General features: G+C 46.3%; 1 protein-coding gene across 5 annotated transcripts in view; it reads right to left on the bottom strand.

Moving 5' to 3' along the window:
- LOC142579872 (MAM and LDL-receptor class A domain-containing protein 1-like) overlaps positions 1-21,362 on the bottom strand; it is a 245,253-nt gene extending 223,891 nt beyond the window's left edge. For 3 of the 5 annotated variants that reach the window (XM_075690505.1, XM_075690509.1, XM_075690507.1), the window contains exons 1-3: positions 21,121-21,362; positions 2,385-2,516; positions 565-818 (exon numbers count right to left, since the gene is read on the bottom strand). In XM_075690505.1, coding sequence (XP_075546620.1) covers positions 565-818; positions 2,385-2,516; positions 21,121-21,232 — 498 coding nt within the window. In that variant the 5' untranslated portion in view covers positions 21,233-21,362. The remainder of the gene's footprint in view (positions 1-564; positions 819-2,384; positions 2,517-21,120) is intronic. The other 2 variants (XM_075690506.1, XM_075690508.1) reach the window with 1 other exon arrangement.
- Between the last annotated feature and the right edge of the window lie 3,544 nt (positions 21,363-24,906).

Below are 24,906 nucleotides of genomic sequence, written 5' to 3'. Positions count from 1 at the left end.
TCCCCAAAAAAAACGAAGAGTGACTTGTGTTGTATACGTAAATTAAGTACCCTTGAGTTACCAAAGTTAGTATTAGAGATGCTAGGTGTTTAGTTAATGCTAACAGAGCGTTATCTGTCTTTGGGCATAACCCTAATTTTCTTGTAGCTGTCTAACCATTATCGTGGGTCGATTCCAAAGATAGTGAAGTCTCGCACCATGGTGAAAGCCGCACGGTAGTACTGTACCATGTGCCATCGTGCAGTGGTGCCTGCTCCTCAGCTCATATCTGAAAACTTTATTTATTTATTTGTTTATTTATTTATTTGTCATTTATTTTTTCAATGCCGCATGTGCTTGCGTAGCCAATCTCCGGCTATTATCATTGTTATTTCTTTTTCTTCTTGCGTATAGGTACGGCTCTTGTCAGTTTTTTATTATCGCAGAAAAGCGTCCAAAAAAAGAGAATACGGGGTCTATTCAGCTTGTTAACGCTTCTCCCTATCTGAGCGTATCAACCACGGTACAAGAGTACGTTTGCTTTCAAAGCGCATCGCAAGATCTCAAGTACACTGCTCCACAAACCTCGAATTCCTGGGCGACCTTCTCTGAGTACCGCACTCTTTGCCAGCGGCCGGCCATGTCCGGCTGAGTGGAGTAAAATAATTTTCGTGGTCTCATTGTGTGATCCCGGATGAATGAGGCCTTTGCAGCTTGCGTGCCGGATTGGTGGTACCAGGCGGTGAAACAGAAAGGTCCCTTAAATTTTCGGGACAGTTCAGCACGCGGAAACCCAAGTTTTGATGTTCCTGTCGACGCGTAAGCGCTCCAGCCATCCGCTGCATGCAACGCAAGCAAAAAACAAACAAACAAAGGGGCGATCAAATATTGCGACTGTGATAGGCAAAAACATATTTTTGCTTGAACAAACTTATGTCACTACATTTGGAAACAAAGTATAAAATGCACAACGTAAAGGCAAGCAAAGCCGTCCATGTACATCCATGTAGAAAACTCTGTCAGTTACCTAATGCTAACAACTGTCACGACAACTATGTGCTGCGGCTGCTGCTGCTACAGCTATGTGCTGCGGACCTTACTTTGAACCTTATTAAGGTTATACGCCCTGCTCAGTATTAGTTGTTATATCTCGTATGGTTAATGTTTGCAATTTGTGGATATGGTGAAATCGGTTAAGAAAAATAGAAGACGTAAGTAGAAGATCTAAAAGAAGAGCTAGGACGCTTCCAATCGGGCTCTAACTTCAGCATTAGCTCGCGAAACAAGCCAAGGTCATTGATGATGGCGAATGTTGTCATAGCAACTTTAATTAAAGGGGCTCTCACACACTTCATGAACACAGCAAGAAAACCTAGCCAATCTATCAATAGGGGTCCTGCGAACATGCGAGCCAAATATTGTTGCACTGCATGCAGCAGGGAATTTGCAATCTCGTGTCAATAGCAGCCAAAAATTGCATGCCCTCTCCATCGCAATCTTGCCAAGCAGCAGAAGAACTTCACTTTGGCCTAGTTGGTATTTACTGCATATCATATTGACAGCAAATAAGACGGGGACAGAGGGAGAGAACACATAAACAGCACGGGTGGTCTGTCCCCGTCCTATTTGCGGTCAATATGATATGCCAAGCAGCGTCATCGCTTGCATCTGGGCCCACGAACAGCTATCAGCTGATTTCGTCATCGTGAGGACATTCTCAGTATAGCAATTATAGCTCATTTGATTTAGATCAATGAAAAATATATATGTCAGCGGTCGGAAAACGACAGAAAAACCACATCATCTTTGCAGAACCGGTCTACACACGACAGTTGCGCGTTGCTGCGCCTGCTACCAAGGTGTACGTCTGCTACGCGTGGCCTTCGAGATTAAAAGCGTAGCGTAAATACCGTGACCACCACGGAGTGCCACCACAAGCTGTTTCGCCGGCGAAAGCCTTCGATAATTCGGCGGTGCCAGCGAGGCATTGCTTCTTTCCGCCACCTTGCCAACGCCTCTGTGCAGTTTTCAGCGCGCTAGTGATATGAAACGAGAAAGAAAGCCGCTCATCGGTCAGGTATTTACGTCTAACTTCGTTTGCGCTCGAAGGAATTGAGAAATTTTCACGGAAGGATATTTGTTAGGCCACGTCATTTCATATGGATCTCATTCTACAGTTAGTTACAAAAGTGTTTCAGGTATAATATAATAAGGATTCATAATATAGTATAATAAGGATTCACAGCCGATGGAGCAGGTATGACGAAACTCCTCATAATTATCAGCTCGAGAAAAAAAGAAAAGCTCTCTAAGTCCGATACCTAGGTGAAGCACAGTATCCGATAGGCCGCTGTATCGGTGCACGCACATCAATGAAGAGGATCACTTGCGGTGGTCTTTCTTACCAGTCTTGAAAGTGTGGTCATAGGCTGGTCCGAGTTTCATAGAGGCCACCTTGCGAGCCTCGAAGCAGGCCTCTCGGCTGCAGTTCGTCGACACCCATTCAGGGCAGATGCCGTTCTCGAAAGTGCAAGTGTCTGCGAATTGGGAAAGGAGCAAAAGGTTGTTGCGCGTAGTGACACATTGTGAATAGGTGATTAAGAACAAAGTCTAAGTTCGTAGCGGCGCGCATATGAGAACTATGCAGTGTGCGCAGTTGTGGGACGGCATGTCTAATCTTGCTACATAATAACGGGGATGGCAATTATATATATATATATATATATATATATATATATATATATATATATATATATATATATATATATATATATATATATATATATATATATATATATATATATATATATATATACGGATGCTCAAGGCACCTTCGCTTCGTCGGCACCATCGTGCGTTCATGCTATCGACGGCACATGCGCTGTTCGCGCGCCGAGGGTGAGAGTGCCTACAAACCCGCGCAGCGCCTTTGGCTACAAAAGCAGCGAAGCCTCTGCTGCCGAGCCGGGGCAGCGTTCCTTCCATTGCTGGTACAATTCTTGTGCGCACAAACGTTACCGCTTCTTTTTTGCAGCTATAGGCATACCACAGCATTTGGCACATGCGAAACCGAATATACGCTTCAAGCTACAAGTGCTGGCACCTTCGCTTCTGTCAGCTCTCGCACACCATTAAACCGGGACGCCTGCAAAGCTGGTGGCGGCATTCCGCATCGCGCCAGCATTGGATGCCTCGATAGTACGCCATCGAAGCATCCTACGTCAGCGTTTTGAAACGCCTAACACTTGCCAAGGCCTTGTTTATGCCGCACAGCCTGAGTGACCTCGAGCGTTGTGTCGTGCCAAGACGCCTGCCTCGTTTATTGTGCGCACACCGTCTTAAGAACCTCAACGTAACGGTAAAACATTGCTATCGTTTTCCATGCTCCGGCCATTTGGCAAGATTTTCTCGCGCTTACATTTACCTGCTGCAACTTATGTCATCATCGTTCTCTCCAACCGTTTTATTAAGAATCTGTGGGTGGTGCCAAGTATGTAAAAGTTCACGCAGGAACTCTCTGGGGGTTCTCTAAGTAGGCGTAATCATTGTTCAACTTGATTATCTCTACGCAGCCCCTTGTCAACTTCATCCGAGCAGTAGAAATCCTTATGAACCCTTATCGGTCGTTATCAACCTTATCTGACTAGGTCCGAGCCATATCAGCTCTTCTCTGTCTGTATAAACCTTATCGCAATCGATCTGATCATCAACCTTATATGTCAATCGATCTGGTTACCAACCCCTATATGTCCTTATCAACCTTCTCGGAAATAATCCGACGCCCATCAACTCACAGTGGTCCTTACGAATCTCATCGGATTCTATCCTAGCCTTGTCAATCCTTATCGGTCCTTAACAACCTAACTAGAATTACTCTGATCAGAATTTTAAGCGCTTATCGCTCCTTAGTATCTTATCCATCCGCGTCAAACGATTATCTGCCGTGATGAGACCCATATAACACCCATAATCACAGCTTATTACCCTTATCAACTCACTGATTGCTTATCTGTCTGTGTTGCACGATGTGAAGCACATGATCCCTCAGAGATCGGTCGCATTTAAGCCGGTGAAGGAACGCCCCAACGAAAGCGCATCCCGCGACCACCGAAACGCATCGGGATTTGGCGTGTTTAGCATTGAATTTTCGTAAAATCGCAATTTTCCTGATGTCTACAATGCTCCAAGTCGGATCTACATATCGTCCATGAGATGGCTTTTATTTCCCCATCATCAAATTTTTAAACAAAGCTTTGGGACAAACTATTCTCATTTGACATTAGTTTTCTATCGCCCGTACAATACATTCATATGGGGCCCTATAACGTAAAACTATTCCAGTATGTTTCTTTTCTAATTTTCTGACGTCGAATTTGCGTAACCACCGACGCAAGCACCGGGCGTTCACCCACAGGGTTGTCTGAACAGACCAGTCAAACGCTCTTCTCGTTCATAGGAGGAAACTTTTGTTCGCTTGAAAAACGAATAACATTGCCTACACTGAACGGCTTGTCGTATCTAATTGGCTGACAAGAGGCGAGGAGAACGCTCAAGTGGAGAGGGATTCACTGAGGCAGAGCCAGTGCACTGAAAATTGATAACCGGATGAAGAGGGTGGTACCGGCATCTGCGATTGGTCGGCTTTGCCTTACTTAGCTTGTGGTGGCTGGTCGAAAATCGTGGTGGCATGCAACGGAAGCTTAAGAATGACGCTAAAGCAGACCCTCAACAAAGAAGAGTTGGCAGAATGAGGTAGTAAACGCGCCGAAAGTGCTTGAAAACGTTACACGGCCACGCAAGAAGTTTTATTATACGCAAATACAACCATGCTCTCCGGCAGGTGCGAGTAGCCAGCGTCTCAGCGATCAGCGGCAGCCATCTTTTATTCCTTTCGGAACGGGGCAGTCTGCGGCTAGTCCGAAAAAAATTCAGTTTTGTTCGACATATTAATGCATCTTTATCGCGTACACGTCACTTTGACGCGGTGAGTTTGTGCGGTTTTGTGACGTCGCGTGACAGGCAGGTGTAGTGGGTGCAGCCCGAAAACTTTTTACCAATAGCCGAGGGCTAATGGCGAAAAGGGGTCGAATCATAAATAACCGTTTTTCTTTTTTCTGTCAAATCATGCATAATCAGTGTGTACACATCATATCAGAAGGAGAGGTATCGTGGTTTTCGTGACGTCGCGTGACAGACAGGTGAAGCGGGGGGTGGTCGAAAAAAGTTTTTGACCAATCGCGGAGGGTTGATAGCAGAATTGGAATAGTTTTACGTTATAGCGCCCATGGTTCAGATATATTCACCTTCTGGAAGCGTGGGTGTTTAGCCAATGGGTAAGACACTCGGCTTATCAGCGTGTGGTCGATCGTAGGTTCGCAACTCACCACCGCCACGGTTTTTCCTATCGGCTTTATTTAGTTTTATAGATTAATTTCTTTATAGGGATTCGCCTCACGAGACAGACGGACGGACGACGTTCGGGTTTTCTCGTTGCGTACGCATACAGGTCCTTACGCATTTATAACCTGTGAGGAGGAAACTCCGCTTATCGGAAGCTATAGCATATGAAGTTCATGAAGCTAAGGTGCAATTTCACTAAGGCACACCCGTGAAGTTTACTGACCCTTTTTGCGGCGATCGCGTGGGCGCTGCCATGTCTTTTTAGGTGGTGACGCGTCCATCGCGTGCCTCAACTGCCTCTGTTGCCTCAGTGTTTACAATTGGTTTATATGACGACAAGCGCGGCTTAATAAACCTCTGTTTAGGGAGATATCGTAGACGGCGACTGGTTGGACGACACGAAGCTTTGGTCAAAGCTTCAAAGAGCATGCGAAAGCACTTTGGACATAGCTGATTAAGCTATGTCCAAACGGCGCGAGCTGCGTATGTCGTGCTGGTTCTAAAAGCCGGGCCGAATGTGTATTGTAAGCTATCCAAAGATTCCGCTCATGAATTGAATCACGATTAGTGTGTTTTGCTCTTCGTTCTTTATTTGGCAAATATTTTGAATCAGCGTCTTTTCACATTTCCGACTTGTAGGCTACGCTACGTTTCGGCCACGGCTACGTCTCGTAGGCCACGCCTGGACTTCTCGGCAGTACCACTAGCACGCGCAGCGTGCTTAAAAAGAGGCGCGACTGCGGTGATGAAGATGATGAAAAGAAGTTCATCGGCGAAGCCCTCTAGAGTGACGCCTAAGGGAACTACGTGCTGATTGGAACCGTCTTCTCAACGCAGCAGGAGCGGCACGGCAAAGCGATGAGCTATTCATTTGATTTTTCGCTCATTTTTTTGTTAGAACTGTTAGGTTGTCCGGAGAACCTATATATGCTATTTTTCGTGCTTCTCAGTTTATCGGTCTTTTTGGTTAGATATTAGTCGATAACGAATAATAGTATTTAATTGCGTATGAGCGAGGCAACTTTGGTACTACGCCTTGTTAGTACAAGATGACGGTCGTTACTAGGAGGAACCCACGCGTGCCTTGTTCTGAGTGCCAGCGTACCTATGAGTTGGAAGAAACGCGGTTTGAGTCAGTACGCGAAGCGAACTGGGCAGATTTTATCTGTAGGATGTATGTGCTAGGGTCGCGAGTAGATCGTCTATAGCAGAAGAGTGGGTTAGCTAAGCGAGTTGGAATGCTAGAAAAAAAAGAGCTCAAGAGCGAGCGGAAGCTGAGGAAGGTGCTAGAATATAACCAAACCAACAGAGAAATAAAACTGAAACCTATCAATGCCCGAACCAATTGTAAACGCTTCTGCGCCAGCACGGTGAGCGGGCCGGTATGGAAGCCGAAACCACCACGCAGGAAAGCAGTGGCGGACACGTCAGTGATGGTCGCGAAAGGATCAGTGCTGAAGTACCGGCCGCGGAAGGGCGACAAGGCGAAGAGCTAGGATGAGAAAAGCGGGGAGGCTTCGCGGTCCCAGGTGCAGCTAGCGGCAGCGAGGAGAAGGAAAAGTGTCGGGTTGTCATTATTGGGGATTTGAACATGCGTAAAGTAGAACCTGTGATAATTGAGATGGTAAGTTCAGGCGAGCCAGTCCAGATTTTCGCGTTTCCAGGAAAACTGGTTAAGAAAGGGATAGCGAAAGGAAACGAACACATGTGGGACTCAGTAGAGAAGAGGCACCTAGTTGTGATAATAGGTGGAGTCATTGACGTACTGCAAGGACTGGGGACAGGAATCACAAAGCAAATAGCCCAAAGGGTTACCGACCTGCGGAATGTTTCAAAGGAAATGCAAATCACAGCATGCACGGCGCCAGAGGTTGAAAGTCAGGTATATCAAATTGAAAGGGCACTGTCTGCAGTAAAAGGGGTAAGTTAGACGCTAGCTAAGGCGATGAATTTTACTGTGATCGACATGAACCAGGAAATGCAACGGGCAGGACGCCAAAGCGCTTTTTTGCGTGACGGGATACGTTAAACGATAGTGTAGGATATTGTAGAGGCATGAGCAGTAGCTGTTTTAGGCGAGCCCCAAGCAATCAGGAAGGAAAATTAAAGGGACACTAAAGCGGAACAATAAATGAGTTTAGTCTAATAAAGCATTGTTTGTGAACACTGCGGGCAGTCGTTTCAAAATAATAGTTTGATTATTAGCTAAGGAAATGAAGGCTGAAGCTTCAACGTTCGAGTTTCGTGCTGGAACCCCGACGCCGGCACGTCAGCCTGACGTTAGGGATTCCAAAGTATGTTTTCGCATTCGGGTCGCGTTGGCAGAGTGAAGGTTACCGAAACTTGCGATGTTTAATATTTGGTTCCTTTAGAATACAATGTAGTCAATCTGTACAGCTATATAATTAAGTAGGCCGTAGAAGATGCCGTCAGAATCCATGACGTCACAGCGACCAGGTGCGGGAACTTCAAGGACGCGTCGCCGCCCGTAATTTGTTCTTGCGCTTTTTCTGGCTTACCAAGTGTCTTATTGTAGAGGGATGTTTTCGGTGTCCTAGAGAGGTAAGTTACTCATGCAGAAGGAATCATTTTTCTCTTTAGTGTCCCTTTAAGTATTGAATGCAGCGCCATACCAAATAGGGGCATAATTAGACCACAATGAGTTAAGACAGACAAAGGATAAGAATATAGATGGTAAAATCTGTTACGTGAACACGTATCCTGGTTGCAAGCAGAAAAAAACGACTGGAAATGTAAACGCAGCTGAATGACCAAACTGTTAGCGTGTGCACCTTGACCGAAACGCATCTACGAGATTTGGAGGAGACGCCTGTTATGGACAATATTGTATGGGAGTAATGAGGCAGATTGGCTGGATATTAGGAAGGCGAAGGCGGAGGCGTGCTAATTAGGCAAGGTAGGAAGTGGCAAAGGGCGAAAGAGACATGTAAGGAGCACTCATGGAATAGCGGCACATAGAAAGGCAAAAAGACATGGCGTAGAGTAGCTTACCTATGGACACCTAGTGATAGCAGAGATAAAAATAAAGGATTGATTGATTGCATTAGAAGCAATATTCGTGAGTTCAAGAAATCGGTCCTCGTAATGTCAGCAGGAGATGTGAATGCTCACATGGAGGATTTGGACGGGTATACTGATTGCAACAGTTCTCTAGTGCTGAATCTGTCAGATGAATAGAACCTTATAGTAGATAACAGGAAGAATAAGTGTGATGTGCATGTGACCTGACACTGCGGAAATAAGCAGTCAGGTGTCGGTTACGACTTAGTCTCAGAAACGGTCTACATCAACTTAACCAAATGATGATAGATGAGCACGTAAAAGGTAGCCTTGGTTGCCATCATAAACATATGATCTTAAAATTTGGGAGAGATGCTAACGCAAAAGAAGCAACAACATCAGAATTTATCATAATGAATGAAAAAGAAATAATAGATCAGAAAAAGCATAGAGTAAAAAATGGAGGGGTTTTCTGCAACCGTCTGCGAATATAAGAAACTAGTAGACGTTATGCAGCAGGAGATAAGACAGGCACGCCAAAAAAAATTGTTGGGTTGGAAAGAGGAAACCAGCGAAGTAGTGGAAGAACGAAATAAAGATAACTATAGAGGAGCGCGAGCAGGCATCAAGCAAGCTTCGAGAAGCCAACAAGTACAATTAACGAAACAATTACACGAAGAAGAGGTGCTCCTTAGATGGAACAAGTACAGACAAAAGAAAAGTGTGGCGAGTGAACTCGGGCAAGACAAACTGAAATGCATAAGTCAACATTGGGTACATGACATTCGCAAAAGAGTCAAAAGCCCGCCATAAATATTCTGTAACCATGTAAATTCACAAACAGCTAGCTGTAAGGTGTGAAGATGGTAACATATTTGAAGGAGACGATACGCTACGGTACATCAGAGCCGTTATTAGGGATAACTTCGGCCCAAAAGAAAGCGTAGTTCAGACTGCAACAGGTCCATCAAGAACAGAGAAGCCTGAGACATCAAAATTTAGCGTAGAAATCTTTTACTGAAGAAAGCAGAAGAAAATGCCCCTAATAACATTGCAGCCGGCACCTATGAAATCTTGCAGTACATTTAAACAATAAACTCGGTCCGAAAAGTAAGGCACTGCTGACTAATGCCGTAGAGCAACTGATTAGAAAGAAGGAGATTGCGGTTGGATGGTGTGGAAGGAAGATGAAACCTCATCTACAAAGTCAAAGGGGATAAGGATAAGATGAATTGGGAAAGGCCAGGTAAAGTAACGTCGGTTATACATAGAATTGTGATACACGCCACAAAATCAGAACTGTCGACGTGAGTGAAGAAAAATGATGTACTGGAGGAACTACAGAATGGTTTCATGCCAGGCAGACGCTTAGATGATGTTTTTACTAACTCAGTGCGTAAAGATTTGACGAGCTCAGAATAGAAGAACTTTATGGATAGCATTTCTAGATATTAATGGAGCCTACATAGAGAGGGAATTGTTATCGTGTATTCCAAGCACGAAGGTATAGATGACGATATTGCGGAGCTGCTGAGGAAGATCTATAGAGGCAACCGAGTACAAATATTATGGCAAGGCCGAAAATGTAATGAAGTGGTGGAAATTCACCAAGAACTGAAACAAGGATGTCCTCTATTTCCGTTCTTATTCACCTTTTCTGTTATGGGTGTAGAAAGACGACTAGAAAACATATAGTTATGCTTTGATTTGTCATACATGCGTAATGAAAAAATGGTGTGACAGAAGCTAGGTCCCCGGACTGATGTATACGGCCGGCAAAGTGTGGCTAGCGGACAACGAAGGAGATATACAGATACTTGCGAATGTCTGTGGCAACGCAGCGGCAAATCTAAGCCATCAGTTCAGCACAGAGAAACCGGATATTATGGCCTTTATTGAAACGACGAGTAATTACGTGGTGTCAATTCAGCAGCAAGCCATACCCACAGTGAGGCAAGGTAAGTACCTTGGCGTATACATAAAAGAAGAAAAGGCATGCTCAACCACCCATCAAGATAATCTGAAAGTAAAGGGGAAGCGGAATAATGAAACAGAGCACTTTAGGACCGCAATAAATATGTAGTGGCGCGTGGAATATGGAAAGGAGCAATGACTGGTAGGCCGGTTGGCTTTGGGAGTCCACGTCAAAATCACAAATGAGGCAGTGCAGGGGACATGGGTTGGGCTTCATTTGAAGTCAGACAGGCCCAGAATGAAATTAGTTTTGAAGAAAGACTCAAGAACATCGAACGAACTAGCTGGGTGGCTAGAGTGCACCGGAAAACCTCGAACTGTACCGGAAAACCTGTACCGGAAAACCGCGAACATAGAATGGAGGAACAGGCCAAGAAAGTTGGCGAACAAGTGTAGGCTACTTGAAAGTGCAGATAGACAGGCAGGAGTCATCAAACGGAAGTGATAGAAACAGACACTGAATTGGATGCAATGAATGGAAACAAAGCAAGGCCATGGAGTTTTAAAAGAATGAGAAGAAACAAATTTGAAGAGAAGATATGTAGGATAACACAAAAGTGCCTTGCTATATAGACTCGAGCTGGTTGCTTAAGGAGAAAAGCATACCGGAAGGAATATTCGCAAAAAGATGAGGCATGTGTATGCTGCTGCAGAAATGCGGAGACTACTCTGCACATCCTAATGAAATGCGAAGGGATTTCCAAGTAAAAACCATAGGTAAGATGCACCTTCCAGAAGCGCTGGGATTTAAAGCGGATGGAAGAATCAACTGGTCATTGGTCGAGAAAATCAACATACGCTTAGAGTATTGGTGGAAAAAAATCGGGGAGCAGATTGATGCGACCGCATCCATTCCAGGCAATGGTAGCGCTGCAAGGTAGATGGAGAAGTTTTGAGGACGAGAAAAAAGATTAAACTGATGTTATCACAAATGCTAGAATGAAACGCATGTATAGCATACCTGAGTCACTCAAGTAGCCTAGGGCGCAGTTTGTCACCACCCCTTATCATAAGAGATGCCAATAAATAAACATCGTCATCATCGAAGCGGGAGAGATTATCCCGGCTGCTGCAAGGCCCGTTTCTCGGCAGTCGAACGCACCTGTGCGTCATGCATGTCGAATGCTATGCCCGCAGGCTTCGGTGTGCAGCCGTTAGATGGCGACGAGTGTTTTAGGGGACCGTGAAAGCGGAGCCATGTTGCAGTAGACGCCTCATCATAACTCGTTTGGATGGTGGCCATATGTTGTATCGCTATATTGCTTAAATACTGAAGGCTCTACTTTCGACAGCCAATGTGAGAAGGATTCTGCCAATTTCTTTTTGTTGCCATAGCAATTACAAGGACACTACAGGCGCATTTCTGCCATCGGCATCGACGTCGGCATCGCCGTGAGGTTCCGTTTAAAGTCCAAGGGCTATAAAATTGTCTTCGCGCTCCGTATGCGGTACGTGCGAGGGAAAGCTTGCGAGTGTAAGCCGGAGATCGAGGCCCGATGTCGCGTACGCAAAGGCGGAAAGCAGGCAGGAAGCCCACCGCCCTCCGTCGCGCGCACGGCTTCAGGGGGAGGGTGGGCAGGCGGGACGCGTTCTATTGCGGGGAGCCCGGGAGGCCGCGGGCGGCTGCGTGCGCCCGGCTGTACGTTGAAAGCCATCTGCGACGGGTGCACAGACCGCGATGAGCTGTGTTTTCGCAGCGCACTTCGCGCTGATGTGAGCGGGTGCACGATGTTGAATTCGCTCGCGGCTGCGGCCGCGTTTCTTCACAACAGCGTTTGGTCGGCGACTTTCCGCGGTCATCGAGTGAGATGTGTTCATGTTGGCGTGCGTGCGCGTGACACCTTGCTTGTGAATTTAGTAAGTATGCGTGTCTTCATATGGCCAAGTTCATATGGCCGATAAAACTGCTATTCTTATTTTGTATAGCTGTGCACTAATCTTCTATCGCAATAGAGGAGGAGGAGGAAAGAACTTTATTGGGTCCTGAGGAACCCCTTCCCACCCACTCTTGGTTTAGTGGTCGGCAGGGGTCGCGGGCCGCACCCACGTTGGGACGGGAAGCCCGTGAGCCTCCGCGCTTTCGTGAGCCCTCTGGACGGCCCGGAGCTGGGTCTGGTGGTCGTCGCTTCGCAGGGCGTCCATCCAGTTTTCTTCTTTGCTGAACACGGTGCCGCTTAACGCGGAGCATTGCCAAAGCATGTGCGATAGCGAGCAGTACGATTCGCCGCAATCCGGACATTGCGGCTCTACGTCCGGTGAATAAAGGCTCATTCTGCCTCTCGAGGGAAACGACCTTGTTTGCAGCATTCTGAATATAGATGACTGTGGTCTAGTAAGTTTAGCGTGGGGGAGCTGGAAGGCCCTCCTCGACAGCTGATAATGCGTTGTTATTTCGTTGAAGGTGAGCAGCGGATCTCGGTGCTCCCCTCCCTCCCCGCCACTTCGCTCACCACGATCGCCGCGGTGCGTGAGTCCTCGCGCGCGTCCGTGCGCCAGCTCGTTGGCGTTGGGAAAGTCGGGGAGCACGTCGGCCCCCATGTGGGCTGGAAACCATTTGAGGATGTGGTGACCCGCGTCTCCCTCACTGCCGAGGACGGCCGCCGCTTTCCGCGATATCGAGCCCGAGGTGAATGCTCTGGCCGCCGATCGCGAATCTGTGTATACGAAAGGACGTTCGGGGTCCCTCATTGCCATGACTATTGACACCTGTTCGGCCACCTCGGACGTTACCCCCTTGACCGATGCTGCGTTAATGATCGTACCATCCCAGCGTATTGAGACGGCCGCGTACCGGTCGCTGCGCCCGTACTGGGCCGCGTCTACAAATGCCGCCAGTCCCGGACACTTGGCGGTCGATTTCAGCAGTGCTCGGGCCCTCGCCTTTCGGCGCCTCTCGTTGAATTGCGGGTGGACGTTTCTCGGAAGCGGTTCTACCTTGAAAGTGCCCCTGACCGCCGCGCTGAGCGCGACGCTGCGTGCGTTGCACTCTGCCTCTGCATTTATGCCTGCTTCTTCTAGGATGCGTCTGCCGGCCCTGGTGGTCGACAGCCGCACGACCTGTGCCTTGGTCTGTGCATCGATGATTTCTGCTAGCGAATTGTGGACCCCTAGCCGATCGAGCCGCTCCGTGCTTGTGCTGATCGGAAGACCTAGCACCCTCTTGATGCTCTTGCGCATCAGTGTGTCTATCTTGGCCGCGTCTCTCTTGGTCCATTTTAGCGCCGAGGCTACGTAATTTACGTGACTCATGAGGAAGGCATGGTAAAGTCTGATGAGATTGCTCTAGCTGAGCCCTCCCCTGCGGTTGGTCACCCTGAGGATCAGCCGGAGCATGTTCTCCGTTTTGGACGTGAGTCTCATGACCGTTTGCGTGTTACCGCCTTTAGCCTCAATTAGCAGCCCCAGGATTCTTATGGTGTCCACTCTGGGGATCGGCTGGCCGTCACTCGTGTGTAATTTGATTGGTATTTCATCGATCGACGTCAAATTCCTCATGCCTTGTTTCGAGGGCCTGTAGAGCAACAGTTCCGATTTGCTGGGTGACAGACGGAGTCCCGTTTCCTTCAGGTACTCTTCCGTTGTGTCCAGCGCCTCTTGAAGGGCCCGCTCAACTTCTGCGTCGGACCCTCCCGGGCACCACACCGTAATATCGTCTGCGTACAGGGCGTGATTGACGTTGGTCACTCTCGTCAACCGGTCCGAGAGCCCTCTCAATGCTAGATTGAATAATAGTGGGGAGAGCACCGCGCCTTGTGGGGTGCCCCTCACGCCCAGCGTGTACCAATCGGACGTGGCCTGTCCTATTTTGATCGTGGCTTTCCTGTCTCTGAGGAAGGAGCCTATGTAAGAGTGGAATTTCCGGCCGAGCCCCATCACCGAGATCGTTTCCATTAGAAATCTGTGGTTCACCGTGTCGAACGCTTTCGTTAGGTCCAGGGCCAGTATGCCTCTGGTGTCTCTGGCTATGCAGTCGATTATGTGCTTTTTGAGTTGTAACATTACGCCCTGTGTGGAGAGGCCCGGTCTGAAGCCCACCATGTTATGTGGGAAGAGGCCCTCTCTCTCTATGTACCGCGATACTCGGTTAGGTATGGCATGTTCCGCCGTCTTGCCTACGCACGAGGTCAGCGATATTGGCCGCATGTTCTCCGCCGCAAGTGGTTTACCGGGTTTCGGTATTAGTATGACCGAGGCCTCTTTCCAGACCTCTGGTACTTGTCCCGTTTCCCACGCTCTGTTAATTTCTTCGGTGAGCTTCTCGACCGACTTTCCGTCTAGATTTCTTAACAGTTTATTCGAGACCCCGTCAGGGCCCGTCGCGGAGCGTCCGTTGAGGCCTTGTAAGGCATCCCAAATTTCCGATTCCGTGAAGGACGCGTCGAGCTCTTCCACCTCTGTGCCGGCGTATTGTGGATAGTCGCCATCGCCTGACGGGCCCAGTGGCAGATACGTCTCCGCAGAGCTCCTTTAGGAACTCGTTCTCCGTTTTGCCCTGCTCCTTTTGTTTGTGTAAAATCCTATCAATTGCAAATTTCTGATTGCCTTTGGATTGCTTGTCGTCTAACAGTTTCTTTAGGAGGTTCCATTGGCGCCCGGTTCTCATTTGTCCGTCTACCGACGCGCACACCTCGTTCCACTGTTGCTTGGAAAGCTCGATCGAGTGCGCTTCGATTTCCCGGTTTAGTGCCGCTACTTTCTTTCGCAGTCTGCGATTTAGTCTCTGCGTTTTCCACCTGGCCGTGATGGAATTCTTTGCCTCTAATAGGTGTGCCAATCTCGCGTCCATCCTTTCCACGTTCAGTTCAGTTTGGACAACCCTCGTCGCGGTGCTAACGTCCTCTTTGAGCCTTCTAAAAAGGCTGTCTAGGTCCGCATATTCGCTTTTGTCTTCCTTCCTTATTTTGCGGAAGGCGTCCCAGTCGGTGACCTTAAATTCTCTTGGTGGTGTCGCCTTGACGGGGATCGTCACCGCCAGTATGCAGTGCTCGCTGCCGAGGTTCTCGTGCAGGTTGCGCCACGCGGCCCCTCGCACGTTCTTGACGATGGGCAGGTCGGGCGTCGTGTCCCGCGCCACCGACGTGCCTAGTCGAGTCGGATAGCGGGGGTCGGTCACCAGCTCTAGCAAGCACATAGTGACCGCCTCCAATAGCCGTTCTCCCTTAGGCATTGGCGTTGCGTAACCCCAGGCTCCGTGGGGCGCGTTAAAATCTCCTGCCACTATTAGCGGGGGCCCCCTGGCCATTGAGGCCGCCTTCGTTATTATCGACGTGAACGATTGTCTGTGGTCAGACGGCGGGCTGTACACGTTCACTACGAATCGCAATAGATGTTTCGCCTTTTTCCAAAAGAAAACAAAATTTAGTACAGTCACACGGCTCCTTATGATCGCGCATCATGGTTTCGCAGACACATGGTGTTTAAATTTTTCAAAACAAAGCGATGCGCAAAATGACTAGCTTCAACGGTGACTTCCGTCAATGCACTGATAGCTGCATTTATAGCTAGCTACACTTTATGGTGGGAGATGGAAGTACGCCCACGAGAGGTGTGAAAAAAAAAGTTTGGTTTCCTTTGGGTCCACCCTTGATGACAGTTCCGTAAATATAGATAGATTATAGGCGCATTGACTCAATCCATAGCCCTTCATGAGGGCGACCTTAAGAAAATGAGAAATAAGAATAGTTTGCAAGTTTTATTCATGCAAGGGTAAGAACACAGAGCAGGTTACAGGACAAGGTAGACGTGACAAGGTGCGTGTGGTTGACTATGCCTGAGGGACTTTTACCTATTCTACTTTGTAGTTGTTGTTGGTGGTTTGGCTATGTTTCCGGGCTATAAATATTGCTTTAACTAATAAACGACGCCAGCTAGCTGTCAGTGCTTGTCATTTTCCCTTGTGGTACCTCGACCCGTCCTCTCATCTCGTGAGGTTACAAGCTTATTTAGTACATTGATGTTTGAATCCTTTGGGAGGTAAGGCCCCATAATTAAGCCTTTTGAATAAGCAAACCAACACTGTTTCTTGGTGGGGCAGTTCCACTAGGGGAAAAATATTGAATAAGGTATTCCTTCACTGCAATATATTTCGACTCGATGGCGATAAGTGGGGCGAAAAATGTTCGCTTCCGATGTCGTTGCGCTAAAACAGAGCAAGCAGCGAGGCACACGAATTCCTTTAGCGAGCGTACTGCTCGAGGTTATGCTGTTTCATGCATTCTCATTCTCATCGCGAAAGTGTTTCAGAAGAATAGTGCGCTTCCCTTGGGCAGGAGAAAAAGGTGCGTGGAGTGTTCATTCGATAAGCGCAGCTGCGGTATCTCAAATAGACAGTGGGCGTCTCCGGGCACGCTTCTTCTCTTTAAGATAAGGCCAAATACAATGTTATCGGCGCCATCGGCCGTAAGAGGAGGGAACAAGTGATCTACTGAGCTACTCTAGACGTCGAGTGCGCCACGTAGGACCCACTGTATCCGCTCTCATTCATTCCCAGTCTATTACTTCTTCAGAGCAACTTCCCACAGAGGGCCACGCACTATCGGACGCTGATGAAGCATTGCAAGGCTCATGTAAAAATGTGTGCTTTTGAGTTCTGCACTGATCTTTGAATGAGTACAAAAATGTCGCTCTTTGTGGTCTGTCGTTTATTTTAGTTTATTTTTTTAATGTTACTCATAACAGCAGCGTAACACTTGACGTTGCTGCCAATTTAGGTGTTGAAGCAAAGTGAAATGAACATATATATATATATATATATATATATATATGTACACACAGAGTGTTTCAGCAAACACTTTCCCAATTTATTAAAGATTACCTGGAGCAGACAGCTCAATTCTAGTTTATGAGCCGGTCTACTCGAAGCGGTGGACACAACTGGCAAACAACTTGAAATGCCAAATCGACTAGTTAACAAGAATTCTCTAATTAGCCATTTAGCTAATTATCTTGTGACCCATATTGCAATTTTCAACTTCTAGCAGTGGGCTTCGCAAGGCGGGTCTACTTGGACCAAATTCTCAGGGCGACGCCTCATTCGAGATATAAATTCCCGAGCTTTGCCGATAAATGCATTAACGTTCCAATACTTGTGTGCTTCAGTGCACGAAACGACGTTCTTTAAACAAATTAACCGGAACGCCAATGCATTTCTCCGCAATGTTCGGGAATTTATATCTCGAAACTGGTGTTATCCGGAAAATTCGTTCCAAGTCTTGCGAACTCCACGCCTAGAATTTGTAATTTGCAATATGGGTCATTATATAGTTAGATAAAACTTAATTAGCGTTTCTTTATTAATTCGTCAATTTTGGATCTCAATTTTTTTGCAAATATTGTCTGCCGCTTCGAGTAGACCACCTCATGAACTACAGTTGTGATATCTGCCACAGGCAACTTTCAAAGATTTTCGAAAGAGTTCGCTCAAACACATTATATATATATATATATATATATATATATATATATATATATATATATATATATATATATATATATATATATATATATATATATATATATATATATATATATAATAAGAAGCCAACACTGACACCAAGGACAACGCAGGTACAATTATTATAGAAAATTACGAAATTGAATTAAACAAATTATAAAATTGCATAGAACGTAGATTTCCATAACTGAGTTAGTAAGTACGAGTAATTTCCTCTATGCAGTCCTTGGTGTCCTTGTTGGTTTGCTTTTTATACTATGGTTAAGCAAAATCAGGCCCCTCGGTGAACTCACTTTCTTCTCTCTCTCTCTCCCTTTCTCGAGATATATATATATATATATATATATATATATATATATATATATATATATATATATATATATATATATATATATATATATATATATATTGCCTGTGTGTAACTGTCGCCAGCACACTTCGTTTTTAAGACGAAGTAAAGCAACAAGTTCTTGCAAGTTTTTTTTTTTACCTAAACCTCGATTTATTTGAGGTGTTAGTACACCTACACGTTTATGAGTACCCGGCCAGGTGCGACTTATCCTACCGATGTGCGCAAATTTAGGCTTTGCCAGTGTAAGGGCATTTCGAAAGCTTTTGTTGGAGTAATTGCTCCCGGAAGCCCAACTTCACTAAACAAAAATCTTACTTAGTAAAAAAAAATAGGGTAAATAGCTTCTCAACATCGATGAAGTGACGTCTACATCAGCTAGGTGCAAAATGCTTCGATGATAGCATTTGGCGCGATATACTGATCGCGCCTACGCGTCCGGGAGCCCCAAGCATTGTCTTGCGACACTGGCATGTTTGACATTTTCATCAAAATGACTGAATGCAAGAAATATTTGTATCTAAGCGTTTAGTGAACTTACAGCCTATAGACCGCCATTGAAACTAGAAGCAGCCGTAAAACATCGTGCAGAAAGGACCTTCGACGATTGTCCGATGTAAAAGAACAGTCCAACGCTTCTATACAGTTATTGATTTTATTAAAGGAATGACGCAATTGAAGGCGCACATTTGTGGCAGACAGAACACACAGGTTGCGTGTGTGTTGTTTCATTGCGTTATAGCACAGAGAACACAGGCGCTGACCAGTACATCTACACTGGTGCCAGAACCACCTGCAGCAGTCGCCGCAATGGCATAGGGTGGCGGGATAAAAGGCGGGGCTGACCTTCCCAAGCGCACCACCACAGCAACCACACTTTCCTCTCACACTACAGCATGAACCGACAGCCCCGGCTATTAGTTTACAGGCACGGCCTGACAAAGGGTGTCACGAAGGCACAGCTGCAACAAAGCCGAATTGTGCACTCGCGTTGTCCACTGTCTTACCAACCTTCGCAACGGCGCTGGACATGTTGAAGAAAGTTTGACGAAATACTTGTCTTGGAAATGCCATACCTAGAATTCATAGCTGTGTGAGAAACACGTTCGCGTAGAAGGTTTTTTTCTGACATACTTGCAGTGGGCATTCGTCAGCGAACTTCAACAGCACGCGCATTTGGCATCGGCGCTTTTATGTCGGCAGTGAAAGATGGACCACCGACCGTGAAAACGCGCAAAACGTCACAGGTAGCTATTGGCTTTACATGAGTTCTATATAAGGGCTTCACTCAGATGCTTGGCTGCTCGCGTAATTCAGTTTCAGTAATCTTCCGCTAACTTTCACTTCGGAATAAGCCGTAGGGGTTACCCATCTTCATAAACACTTTTCATTTTTTTTCGTTCCCGCTCGTTTTATTTTTCTGCGCCAGCCATGGTAGCTCATATCGGCCACGGCGTGGCGCTGCTAAGCACGTGGTTGCAGGATCGAAACCGGCCGCGGCTGCCGCGTTCCGATGTGGACGCAGTGCGAAAACACTCGTGCACCGTACATTCCATGCACGAGTGAACCCTGCATTTGGTGCATTCGACGCATAATGAGCGCGATAACCTCGATGCACATTGTAGTCGGGGATTCTGGAACTACAGCGTGCTTCGCACGCATAATAGAGAAGATTTAACATATTGTATCGGGACTTCATGTGGTCTTCCTATCCCAATTTTTTTCCGATGGAATTAAAGTTTTACGTTACACGCATCTGAACGAAAAAATAGAGAGAGAAATAAATAATGAAATTCCATGTGCTGCTTTGCATGATATCGAAAGTATTTCTTGTGAACTGCCAAAAATTAAATGTGTCCTAAGCAGAGTTTAGTTCTTTAGGCTTTTTAATTCGCAATTGTAATGGAGTTAAATATGGCGGTTATGGCCCGATTACTTCAAAATCATTTTCTTGCCACCCAAGGCGGGTTATATGCAGCGGGCAGTGGGCTCCCACTATAGAGCACCTCTACTTAACCTCAACGCGATGCGACGCATAGACATGCTTGTGAAATGCCAAGAATAGCCATATTAATGCGAATCATTCTTCTTTGAGTGCAGCCGGGATGGGGGCAGCCGGGACGGAGGCAGCCGGGACGGGGGCAGCCGGGAGGCGACAGGGGGAGGGAGGTTATCTGGCCATTCGGTGGGTTGATCCCGGCGATGCGCAGCCTATGTCTCGGTTTTCGTGGGCTCATCCTGGCGATAGTGCTGCCTAAAATTGTGTGTCACAGAGGTGACCGATGTGTGCCACTTGGGTTAATTGGCTATTGTGGCTGGGGCAATTGAGTGCATGCCCAGTTATCACGGCGTATGTTTGAACGTGTTTTAGTTTGCTTTCAATCTTATGACTTGCCGTTACGAACATTCTGTCTTACTTACTTTAAACGTAAATAATGCAGCATGTAATATTTACCTAGCCGTTCGATAGGCAACGGTTACAGATTATTCCTACAAGCGTTTTCTACAAATCACATGTTTCGCATTACGTTGAGGTCAACTACAGTTCAGCCGGCTCTTTTTTTTTCATCTCCGACTCAATGTCGACGAATGATACTCTACACATTGGTGTTAAAAAATTTCTCAGAGTAGCTTTTTTATTGTTTTTCTCGATCTCGGATATTTCTAGCAAAACGGTATGATTACTGCAGGAATCATTCGACCATAAATATTTCATTGAATTTTCCTGCAATTCTTCCACTATTCACTCCATTCTTCATAGGGAGAAACCTTGAACACCAAAGCTTTTTCGAAGTGAGAAACAAGAACAGTCTACCTGCAGAGCTTGGGAGAGTGCCTCATTTCAAGGCAATTAAGACATTTCACTCATCAATGTCGTCTTTTTCTAGCCTAATTTTCTCGCCATCCTCGCATCAAATGTTATGCAAAATATTGAGACACTTACCGGCAGCAGCGACTGAGATGAAAGGAAAAAGCAGAAACAGCGACAGTGCTAAGACACGTGAGGTGTGAAACGACGACATTGTTAGAAGCGGCGGTCCTCGATCAGGCACCATCGTAGGAGAAAACCCTCCGGCTGCGAAACCGTAGCAGCCTCGTAAGAGGGTATGCGTATGGAGGTCCGATACGGGAAAGGGAATTTATGCACCTTACACGTGACCAGCACTATTCTGATATATCCTGGGAAGCACCCGGTGGGCGTCACCTATCAGACGCCATTGACGGATCTGCACACAGCTTGGGAAAGGTAGCGGGAGACTTGAAAGTGATAGCGTGTGCGGATAACATTTATCAGTGGAAACAATGGACCTCGTTGTGGAGCCTCCTGCCAGAAACATTCCTCTCGTGACGCTGCTACCTTATTTCAGACCGCTAAACGTCGCGCCGTGCTTGCCGCGTGGACGTTGTAACGAGAGCCTAGCAGTTCACACCACACTCCTCTAACCTGTCTTTTTTTATTGGAACTCGATATTTATTAAGCTTTCTGTTACACTTGACGGCATTCTTTTGTTTTTCTCTCTTTCTTTTTTTTCATGAAACGGCTTCTTCGAATGGTTCGTTGCCGCAAGATATATTCCTTTTAGTTACAACAAATAGCAAGCGTATACGCTTGCTATTTGTGTATACATTGCCATGTATACAATGCCATGCGTGTTTAAATGATGTCTTTCTTTTCCTATAACTGATATTCTCGCAGATTTAAAGATCCTAATTTGACCCGAAGGCCACGGAAGCGTAACGGGGTTTTGCAAAGCTTCGATGTCTAACACGGTTTTACGAGTCTACGGACATAATTTGCGGCTTCCTGACACGCGGGTGACGAATTTCTGCCGGTGGCAGCTACGAATGCTTGCCCAACGGCGGAGACCTGCCTAACCGTGAAGAACACAGATAATGACTCACAAGCTGAAATCGACATTGTATGATAGTGTCGCATTGTGCACTACCTGGGCTGCTTCGGCGTACTGTCTGCTTTTCACCACGAAATACATGCACATATGCCATCACTCTCCAAGTCTCCGCCGCCTCTGCTAGAAACTAGGTACATAGAACCGAATGCTGCGCAATAGCTTGTTTGTTGTCGCATCTACAGTTCCCACGGAGTTTTGTCTAAGTGTTGTGCACTCGATTCCAGGGCAGTGGTGGGCGAAGTGTGGCTTTCTTGGAGGACAGTTGGAATTTTTTGGTGGGAATTCAGGAGACATATACAAAGCAAGGCGTGTTTGTGCGTGCACCCTTGCTCTTTGCTGTGCCTTCGCACTGTAGCTACCCTGTTTCAAAATCGTTGTGAGTGACTTTCAAAATTGTTGTCTTCTGTTGAATGCTGGCGCAAGGGAATTACTCTAAGGGAAACTACCCCAGATACCTGGGGTGGTTTTCATGAACCAAACACTACCGTTGAGCTAAAGATATGAAAGAAGAAGAAGAAGAATTTTATTTATTCACTCACGAAAATAAAAGCACAGTAACGAAAGATCCAATATTTAGCTATGTGATCAAAGCAAATTGCATCAATCACTTTCGTAAAGCTGGACATTTATTTCGCAACTTTTGAAGCGATAACACAAAGAAAAGTCGAAGTTATGCCCGAAGGGCGAAGCATCGGCTGCACTAGCAAATTGGTGGACAACAATGTACGACCGAAGTAATAATTGGGGTTTTATCCGCCGTATAAATTTGTCAACGCAGGCATACTAACTCAATTAACAAACATACACTCTAAGAAGCAAAGGAGGAAATGGGATATTGAGGTTACTCTTTTAGGGGAGGAACTGAACTGCCACAACCATTCCTCCCCGTAGGGGGTAAGTGCGAGGGGATGAACTGTTACTCCCCATGAGGTTACTCCTTCAATGACTAACAGTTGCCCTTTTCCGATGCTTCTGAACGCATTAACGGTTATTCTTTCCGATGCTCTGCAAAGTTGGAAATTGATGAAATTAGGCATTTATACCCTGAAAAAAAATGACTGAGCTGAATAAAAAAGAAAGAATAACGTGCCCGAAAGTAGGATTCTAACTCACGTCTCCTCGCTCACAAGTCAGGTACCCTAACCACTTCACCACGGCAGCTACTTTTTTTTCTTTATTTCCAGTTTGGCTACCAGCCTCAAGAGAGTTTGTGATCATGGATCACGCTCATTTTATATGTGTTAAGGATCAAACATTGACACCACATCTTCATCACAGTCATTCGTCTTGTGCACGTCCCGTATTTTCACAAGCATTTCCACAACATATTCATACGTAGAATGGCCTGTAACATCACAATGTCTATATGCCAACAGACTACGCCGGAATGCGTGCAGCCCAATTAAAAAGATAACATCCATCTGTTCAAAATCGCGTTCAGGTGGTAAAAAACGAATGCCATGTGGATTGAGGGGTAGGTCTATCTTTAAAATTCTCTGCAATATATCCCAAAATAATATGGCATTTTACAATCAATGAAAACATGTTCGATTGTTTTAGCTTTGTTGCACAGGAAGCATCTACTTCCCTATGGCAACTAAATTCCTCTTTCCTTTAACCATGTTGAAACAGGCAAGGTTCCCGTGTGAAGCTTGAAGAAAAATGTTTTAACGTTTGCCGCTATCCCCATATTTTAACCCTTTTAAGTACGTCTTGCCCAGGCCCTTCTTGAAACATTTACCAATACAATGAAACAGGGAACAAACTCTTAATGAGACCACGGCAGGTCGGTTGACAGCACATGATATTGAGACAGGGTTACGTGTTGGAACGCAGATGCGCAATATAAAAGCGACTCGGCATTGTGCGTATGCTATGCGGGGAGAGTCTAACGTTGAGTGAACTTGCAACCATAAGGGACTGCGAAAAGAAATATGCCCGACTATTCTCAGGGTGATTTAAACTGAGGCACTACGCGATGTATACGTGTAGCGAGCTCAAACGGGGTACCCAAGATGACAGAGAAGGCCAATTTCTCTGTAACTTAGCGTGTCCCGTTTGAGCTACACATCACTTCAGTTAAGTTCGTAATCTCTTTGGAACGAAATAAACTGAGGAGCTATTGACCAAGAAAATCTAGCAGTATATCAATGACTTGCGCGTTTAATGTGTATCGCTCACTTATATGGCGTGCGCACGAAGGGCATGGCTCTTCCCATTCCAGCTTTTAAACTTCACGCAATTTTCTCACGAAGAGGCAAATTGCTGCTTTGCATGTAGTTCAATAGACAGTGCACGAACCTCGAACTATTAACGATTTATAGACAATGGCGTTTTCGCCGCGTCGCTCCACGACACGGATGAAAACAGCTGAGTGCATGGGGAGTAACTGCTGTCGTTCATCCTCCAGTTGCTCTTTCCTTCCAGGGGCTAAACACTTACTCTCCGAAATTTGCGCACGGCGCGTACATTCATGCATTTAGTTCGATGAAGGACGAAAGCGCCCTTTTTAGGACTAAATGCGCAGTTACTCCCATTATCCCCGGGATGATTTTAGAGTGTAGTGTCACGTGTGCACAAGCAAACTTCAACACATCTCACTCGATGACTGCGGAAGCTCGCTGTCAAAATTCTAGAGTGAGGAAGTGCGGCAGCAGCAACGAGCGATTCGGCCTTCGTGCTTCCTCTTGCATCAACCTGTACTAAGCCGCGAAAACAGGGCACAGCGGGCTGTCGTCCACGTCACAGATGGCTTTCAAGATAGAGCGGCCCAGTCGGCTCCTCGACTGGGCCGCTCTGAATGAATGCTCCCCCCCTCC

This window comes from Dermacentor variabilis, chromosome 4, assembly GCF_050947875.1.
Source record: "Dermacentor variabilis isolate Ectoservices chromosome 4, ASM5094787v1, whole genome shotgun sequence".
In the NCBI taxonomy this organism is placed as follows: domain Eukaryota; kingdom Metazoa; phylum Arthropoda; class Arachnida; order Ixodida; family Ixodidae; genus Dermacentor; species Dermacentor variabilis.
This window is presented reverse-complemented; position numbering and strand designations above follow the sequence as displayed.